Genomic DNA, 8,915 nt, shown 5'->3' with positions numbered 1-8,915 from the left:
TATACAAGACAAAGACAAAATATAAGCTAACTAGTCGAGAAAGAAATAAACTAAGGTACAAACAATGATTCGTTTGGATTGCTTATCTAATTAATTGTCTTTTCAAGAAAATAATAATAATAATAATATAAAGTAGAATTTGTATTTTCAAATTGCAATTCTTGAACAAATCTTGATTCATTTCAAAATAAGTTCAATTTTAAAAATTTTCAAAAATTTCTTCACTTAATTTCAGGTTGACTCACTTCAAAATAAGCTCAATTTGAAATGTTTTGAAAATTGGTTTTGGGTTCATTTTGTAGGAAAGGTTGTAGGTGGTCGTGGAGCTGCTGCAAATGATGGCTTAGGTAGACAGTTGGTACTATTTTTTGAGATTTTCCATTGCTTGTGAATAGGGGTGAGCAAATGAGTGGATTGAGTAGTTTGGTTTATTATATCTAAAGATTAAATAGGTTAAATATTTTTAAAAAACCGATTAAAATTGACTAAACATAAAAGAAAACCAAATCGACTAAATATACAATTGGCTCCATCAATTCGATTTTGGACCAATGGATCCAAATTTTATCAGTTTTCCTTTTGCAAATTACAATATTAAAATTAATAAACTTCATCCATAATTATAAAATATACAAACAATCTAAACATAAAAAAACATACAAATAGTAACTAAGTATAAACAATATATTATAAAAACTAAGATTGTAACTAATAAAGTTATTAAGTGTAATTATACAAATAAAGTCTATTATTAATTATAGTAATGCTTATATATAAATTAAATATATGTATATATAATATATTATTGTATTATATATATATATATATATATGAAATCAATTATACAAATTGTATGTTATAATTTTATATCAAAGTTTGTATAAATAATAATTAATTATAAACAATAAGTTACAAAAACTAATGTGATAACTAATAAAGCTATGAAGTGTAATCATATAAATAAAGTTTAGTATAAGTTATAGTAATGCTTATATATAAATTAAATTTATGTATAGATATAATATATTTATACAAATTATATATATGTTTATAACATAAACATTTTATACTACGAAATATTACTAAGGTGTAATAATTATAACATATTAATAAGTAAGATATTTACTATTATATATTATAATGTTAATATATAAATTATATCATTTAAAATATATAACTTGTAATATCATATTAGTATAGATTTATAAATAAATAAATATATAGCTAATATTAAATTGCTATAATTATGATTTATATATATACATATAATAAACTAATATATTTTAAATATATTATTAATTAAGTTTACTATCAATTCTTTTTAATATATATGAAAATATTATATATATTAATATATATATATATATATATATATATATATATAATTAGTTTTGTTTTCTGGGTGGGTTGGTTCAAAAATTTTAAAACCGAAAATTGACTAAAAAACCAATTGGACTAGACATTTTGGACCATTAACCCAATAGATCAATTAGATCAAACCGTTTTTATTCAAATTGCATTTGATTTGGGTATATTTTTTTCTTAAATCAAGGTTTTTCCCATTGAGTTTTTCTTACTAAGATTTTTAATGAAATAGTATTTTGAAAACATATTTTTGAAAAGAATTATGTACTTTTTGTCTTTCACTCAGTTTTTTTTTCAAGAGGTTTTTTTCTTAGTAAAGTTTTAACGATACATATTCATAATAAAATAGACATCCAAGAGAAAAATGTTATAAATATATGTGTGAATGTCCATTATCTCACTACCTCATAGTACAAATTAGGCCCAACAATCGAGACAAACCAAATAGCCCAACAGGCCAGATATAAGAATGTAATTTGATTTGAACTCTTATATTTGATTATGTATATCCAGATTACATTGGATTAAAATTTGAATTTAATCCATCCAAATCAAATCACTTAACATTATTTTTTGTTGTATAAATTCTATCTAGATAGGGGTTATTAACCTATAAATGAGTCTTTTACTTCATTTGTAAATACATACTCTTAAATAAAATCTTCTTACTTTATTAATACTTTTTTCTCACATATGTTTTTTAGGTTATATTTCACAACAATTTATGTATTTTTAAACAAAATTATTAATATTTAGTTTTAACTCATCTATTTTTAAAAAAACTTGTTAATATTTATTATTAAACTCCTATAAATTTACATTTGGTGAGCTTTTAGTACATTAAATATAAATCCAAATTTAAATCATTTGCACTATTTCAAATCAATTACAATCACTGAATTGGGGCTTCTCAGAACAGTTTGATGGGGCTGAGGGAATTGGCCGATATAGTAGTACCCTTTTTACTACTTCTTTCAAATAACTTCGTGTGCGATTCATTTTTGGTTCAAAAGTTTCATATGGGTATTAAGACATTAAGTATACTACAACTTGCTTCATTAGAGGGTAACAAACGGTTGGTTATTTGTTTGTTGCAGATACTATTGGTTGCTGCAAGTGTATTCTACTTGGTTGTAAAGCAGAACCCCACTTGCATGGCTTCAGATGCCAAAATACAGTGATTGGTGGCACATTTTTTCAGAGGAATTTCTGGTTAACCAACCTTGCTTGACATTTAATGATCCAGCATCTGGCTACCCTCGCCACAAGGGGTCCTTGTTTCCAGAGCATTAATTGGCAAATTCTAACACTATCAAATCACACCTTAATAGTTGTCCAGGTTCCTGGTACTGGCAGGGCCAACACAGTATTAGATAATATCATGATATTCCATGAACCTATACAAATACTTGGAGAATACAACCATTAATACATTCTTATGCATTTTCTTTTACCTGGGCCAGGACAGCATCACCTTAGCTCGGTGCAGCAGCACATGCTATGTTACTTCTTCACCAAAGCAAATTGGTAATTAGTGTCATGTAAGTGGGTTAGAATCCATTTCTTAATTTCATTGCCTTCCTACAAATAACCAAAAGCAGAATTGACACTTTCAATTTGCTAATCAAATTAATTTGTATAAATACCTGGACAAACTTGGCAAAGCTGGGGCAATCCTTAAAAGTTACAAATATCAAGCTTGTTGAAAATATCAAGATGACCTTCGTTAGCATATTGGGTTCAAGAAAAACTTATGCAAAACCATATCCATACATATTGATCTTCTTTAACCTGTTAATTCTGTGTATGCTGGCTATAACATATGTAAAGAACTCTGAAGATATCAACAAATCGGAGCCTGAATTCTTCAATTTTCTAGTTTGTTTCACTCTTATTCCACTCAGTACCCTCTATCCGATGCTCTAAGTGAATACAACCTTTTTCTTCCAAGTCCCAAGTCAATAATCTCAATATCAAATATATATCTCTTCCTCCATCATGATGTAACTGATCTGCCCGGAACATATATACATGGTTTTGTATTCCAATCCAACTGCATCCAACAATCTTCTTCAACCTTGACTTCATGGCCTTCCTGACTCGAATCATTCCCTCCCATCTACCCCTCATCTCATATGCATGATTCAACACCAAATAAGGTAAAGAAGACTGTGGTTCCAGCTCTATCATCTTTGCTGCCATACTTTCAGTAAGATTCGGGTTGGCATAAGTTGCAGTAGCAAGAACTATTGATTCCCAAACTAAATAACTAGGATCAAAAGGCATTGCTTCTAAAATATCACATGCTTCTTTGACTTTACCAGCATGACAGAGCAACTCCACAATGCAGGCGTAGTGCTCATCACAAGGTATAACTCCAAATTTTTCCTCCATTGATGAAAATATACTCATTCCTATATCTACAAAAGCGCCATACCTGCAAGCTAATAGAACTCCAGCAAGTGTTATTCGATCTGGTGCTGGACCTTCTCTGAGTAGTTCCTTATATATTTCCAAGGTCTCAACAGCTCTGCTATTGTGAGCTAAACCCATGATTAATGTATTCCAAGATATGATATCCTTTACATGCATTTCGGAGAAAATCTGCATTGCTGGGTCAATTAATCCAATTTTAGCATACATATCCACGAGTGAACAGGCAACAATTGATTCTGACTCAAAACCTGATTTTATCACCAAAGAATGGACTTGATGTCCTTGCTCTGCAGAAATAAAGGTTATACAGCTCAGGACAATACTGATTGCGAACTCTGTAGGCCTGCAATCCTCCCTCAAGGAGAGCACAAAAAGTAGCAAAGCATCATCCTGCAAGCCATGCCTTGCATAGCTTGAGATCATAGAACTGCAAAGCACAGAATCCCAACGTTCTACTTCTTCAAAAAGCTTAACAGAATCCTCTAATCTGTTGCATTTTGAAAAAAGGTCAATAGTGGCACTTGAAACAATGGAATTCGAGATGAATCCCACTTTGACACAGAGAGCAAAAATTTCCGTACCCTTATCCAAATTTCTCAAATTAGTACAAACGGAAATCACATTTGAAATTGTAAACTCATCAGGTGAATAACCAGCAAATCTCATCTGATCAAACTGTTTCAATGCCACGTCTTCATAACCTGAGTTACAACAACCCGAAATCAATGAATTCCAAGACACAACATCCACCTCTTCCATGTTAAAAAACACACCAAAAGCATAATCGACCAAGCCAAGCTTCCCATACATATCAATTAACGAATTTCCAATCACCAAATTGGACAAACCAACACCACTTGTAATAATGTTACCATGAATTTCCTTCCCCTGACTAGCACACGACACAAATGTTGTCAGAATTGAAAATGTAAACTTACTGGGTCTAACACCACAATTGTGCATTTCCTTAAACACTGCTAAACCATAACCCCAGAACCCCAACCACCCACAACCCGAAATCATGGAGTTCCAACTAACAACATCTTTCGCAGGCATTTCATCGAACATTAAACATGCTTTCTTAAAATGACCAAACTTCAACAGCCCATTCAAGAAAATATTCCAAGATATGATATTTTTGTCATTTATCTCATCAAAAACTTTGGAAGCATCGTTAAAAGAGCCAACTTTGAAGTAAAGGTTAACAAAGCAATTACCCAGAAAAGTTATGCGACCGAATCCAAATTTGATCAACTGGGCATGGATTGTTTGGGCAAATTGAATGGATTTTAAGGATAAACAGTGGTTTATGAGGTTGGTGTAATGAGAAAGAGAGAATTTTTGAGACCCATATATTGGTTTTAGAAAAGGGCGCATGCATGGAGCAAATGTTTCTTTGTTCTGTATACAAAGCAAGAATATGATGTTGATTCCTCCCTTTTAGGGGGGGTAAGGTTTTGGGATTGGCTCTTTTTATTGTTACTCTCCTCTCTTCTAGCTGGGTTAGTCGCGCTGCAGCAACCCAAATTTAACAGAGAAATGTGTTTGGACTAAAATCTATAGCCACAGAGATTTGCTATGGCTTGAAGTTTAACGGTTACTTTTGTCTTCCCTCCACGTAAAGGGTATTAGGACCAAAGTACTTAAGCCACGTGAGCACAATGACCTTGCCCCTGTCGGTAAAATTGAATTGGGAAAAACAAGAGGCATTCATGTAAGAATTAAGAAAGAAAATTAGAGGTAGCAAGATGCCAATCTGACTTAAGGAATTCCACATCAAAATCCAACTCCATTATATTACCTTAGTATAATAAAATAGTTTCATCAAACTTGATTTGATTTTAAAATAATTCCATTTAATTTAATTTAAATTACATGAGACTTAACATGTATTGTAAGTTGTATTTGAATCCATCCGAAACCCAAATTAAGAAAGTAAAAACAATTAAATATATGCATACAAAGACACAGAAAATAAAAGGTTACAAATTTTAGATGGATCCAAGCAATTAATCGAATAAAAAAATGTGAAAGAGAGGCAATCAATTAATACATTATTGAACTTCATGTAAATTAAAATATTTTTACAATTTTTATTCTTTTTTTGCGTTACAATAAATTTTGCTACATGGCAGAAATAAGTAGGTGTGACTTCATAATCGGCGCGTGCCACCTCATTTTTTTTGCTTGCTGTGTTCCCTCTCGTCTGTTGGTGACAGGCACCAATGGAACAAATCAAATGTAACACGCTGTCGTATTTCCATCTTATCGTCATCTATGGACCTATTTATTCTCTTCCCTTCTTTTATCATCTCAGGATGCAGAATATATAGGCTGGTATCTCTACAAAGCAGCAGAACAATTGCATTGAGATTAATTAATGTACTCAAATCTAAAGCAACCTGTGAAACGCATACTACCACAAGCAATTGTCAAATACAATGTCCCATAAAAGACCAAAATCTCTCCACTGAGCTTGGTGAGTGAAGCAAGGTAGCCCAGCACAACAATGGTGCAACCGGAATTGTTTTATGTGTAAAGCATGCAGTATCAAAGTATGTCTCGCAAGGAATAAAATGATCTCTTTCTACTTACCAGTAGCTGAGCACGATTGACATTTAAAGGGTCAATTAGTGCAAGCTGATCAAGAATAATACATCTCATTTTGGAGCGGCATATCTTTTTTTTTTTTTTTCTGACAACTCTTCCGCCACCTCAAAAATGCTTGTTCAACTCTCAGCCCAACTGCAACCAGGATTCTTTTTTATTTGCTTTTCTCTCATTATACTTCTAACTGCAGCTGATGTTTCCCATTCACCTGAGGTTGCAAATAAGCTTGATAGCTGTACATAAGCACCGGAGTTTTCAGGATCAAGCTCAATAATCCGCTCTGCCACCTTCTTTCCAAGACTTTTATCTCCATGAGCAACACAGCCTCTCAAAACTGATGACCACAGGCTTACATCTTCCTTAAAAGGCATTTGTTCTATAAGATTCATTGCTTCCTCAAGGCAACCAGCACGGGCATAGAGATCAACCATGCAAGAGTAGTGCTCTATCCCAGGATCAATATGATAGTCCCATTTCATCGAGTCAAACCACTTTCGTCCCTCCTCTAGAAGTCCACAATGATCACAGGCAGACAGAACCCCTGTAAATGTTATGTCAGTTGGCCTTGCACCAGCATTTCTCATTTCATTAAACAATGCTAGTGCCTCAAATCCATGACCATTAGTAGCATAACCCATCAGCATGGAATTCCAAGAGATTTCATCTGATTTTGTCATTGTGTCAAATATTTTTTTCCCATATTCAACTAAACCACACTTGCAGTAGAAATCAACAAGGGAAGTAGATATTACCTGATCAGATTCAAGTCCAATGAGAGTAGCTTTAGCAAAAACTTGTTCACCTAGTTCAATACATGAGATACTAGCACAAGCACTGATGACACTAGCCAAACTAAACTTGTCCATCCTTAGGTCTAGTTTATTCATCTTACAAAATGTATCTAATGCCTCAATTGGACAACCATTTTGACTTAGACCGACTATCATTGAATTCCATGATATCAGGCTTTTAGTTGGCATCGTCTTGAATAGATACTTTGCATCTTCAATTCTTCCACAACTGGAATACACAGTGATCATAGAGTTAAGCAAGACTGTATCATAGGCTTGGAGCTCACTAAAAAATTTGCAAGCATCATTAGGCCTTCCACACTTGGAGTAGGCATCAATCAGAGTGCTGGCAATGATAACATCATGGATTACTCCAATTTTATGAGCATGGCCATGCATTTGTTTTACATGTTCAGAGATACATAAACTACTGCAGGCACTCAAAACAACTGCAATTGAAGAAAAGTCTTCCTGAACTTTCTTCTCCCGCATCTTATTAAAAAGAGCTAATGCCTCAATTTCCTCATTATTCAAAGCATGTCCAGAAATTAAAGAATTCCACAAAACAACACTTGGATCACTTATTTTATCAAATAATCTTCTTGCATAAGTCATTCTGCCACAACTTGCATAACCTGAAATCAACGCCGACAAAGAGAAATCATCAGGTTCTTTCATCAAATTCAAAACAAGACTCGCACTATCCAAATCACCACATTTTCCATATAAATTTATCAGAGCACTCCATAACACTGGATCAAATTCTAGTCCCTCAACCACCATATGTGCATGAATCTGCTTCCCATATTCAATAGCTCCCAAATCAACGCATGCCCCAATAACAGTTGCCAACACAAATGAATCACCCAAAGATCCCAAGTCTTTAAACAGCTCAACAGCCTTTCTTGCATTTCCATGTCGCGCGTAACCATGAATCATTGAATTCCAAGCAACCCCATTTTTCCTAGGCATGTTATCAAACAAATCCCTTGCAACTTCTAACTCACCTGCTTTGGCCAACCCTGAAATAACCAAGTTCCAGGAGAAATCATTTTTATGCGGGATCAACTTGAACAACTCCAATGATTTCTCTTTGTTTCCTGATTTCATGTACCCTTCAATTACTGTGTTCCAAGAAAAACAATTTCTGTGTGGCATTTCATCGAACAATTTCCAAGTCTCAGTCATAGTACTGCAGCGTGAGTACAATTGTAAGAGGCGGTTTCCGATTGTAATAGTGGAACTAAGGATACCCTTTTTGAGGAAAAGGGAGTGGAGCTGTTTACCTAGGAGAATGAAGTTGTGGGTGTTGCAAGATTGAAGTATACGAGCATAATTTTGGAGATCAAGTTCCATGGTCAAGGGCGATAGCCTTTGGTTTTTGGTAGATGATTTTATGTGTTATGGTTAATCGACAAAGAAAAAGACTATAAATTGTCCTTTTAAACTGTAAAAATATTTACTCCACCTTTGAGTTTGAGAATGTAAATGGCGGCAAGAATGAAACTGTCAGTACCTCCCCGAACCGGTAGGTTATGGACGGCTGTCAGCTGGAAACAACTATTTATAAGGAGCGGTTAGGTTTCTTTGGGATAACATATGAGATGGTCTTTTTTGAGAAAAAGATGCTATTGAAGTTCAATAGTTTCGTTTTCCTTATCATGAGCTCTGCCAGAAACGAAAAGTGCTATTAATAGGAAGTGACACATTACC

The 8,915-nt window shown here is 33.5% G+C and overlaps 2 protein-coding genes across 3 annotated transcripts; both read right to left on the bottom strand.

Moving 5' to 3' along the window:
* LOC18592464 (pentatricopeptide repeat-containing protein At1g43980, mitochondrial) lies at positions 2,394-5,372 on the bottom strand. Of its 2 annotated transcripts, none has more exons than XM_018125390.1 (2): positions 2,820-5,372; positions 2,394-2,714 (listed from the first exon to the last, which is right to left on the bottom strand). In XM_018125390.1, exon 1 carries the CDS (start codon positions 5,176-5,178, stop codon positions 3,241-3,243), a length of 1,938 nt encoding a protein of 645 aa, XP_017980879.1. In that variant the 5' UTR covers positions 5,179-5,372; the 3' UTR covers positions 2,394-2,714; positions 2,820-3,240. The 2 variants fall into 2 exon arrangements, with proteins under 2 accessions (XP_017980879.1, XP_017980880.1); XM_018125391.1 differs by having other exon boundaries at positions 2,394-2,839; positions 2,881-5,372.
* On the bottom strand, positions 5,898-8,784 carry LOC18592463 (putative pentatricopeptide repeat-containing protein At1g77010, mitochondrial). The gene is made up of 2 exons (XM_007019217.2): positions 6,397-8,784; positions 5,898-6,144 (listed from the first exon to the last, which is right to left on the bottom strand). Exon 1 carries the CDS (start codon positions 8,556-8,558, stop codon positions 6,531-6,533), a length of 2,028 nt encoding a protein of 675 aa, XP_007019279.2. The 5' UTR covers positions 8,559-8,784; the 3' UTR covers positions 5,898-6,144; positions 6,397-6,530.

Source organism: Theobroma cacao, chromosome 8, assembly GCF_000208745.1.
Source record: "Theobroma cacao cultivar B97-61/B2 chromosome 8, Criollo_cocoa_genome_V2, whole genome shotgun sequence".
Classification (NCBI taxonomy): domain Eukaryota; kingdom Viridiplantae; phylum Streptophyta; class Magnoliopsida; order Malvales; family Malvaceae; genus Theobroma; species Theobroma cacao.
The sequence above is the reverse complement of the archived record's forward strand: the minus strand, read 5'-3'. Positions and strand labels throughout refer to the sequence as shown.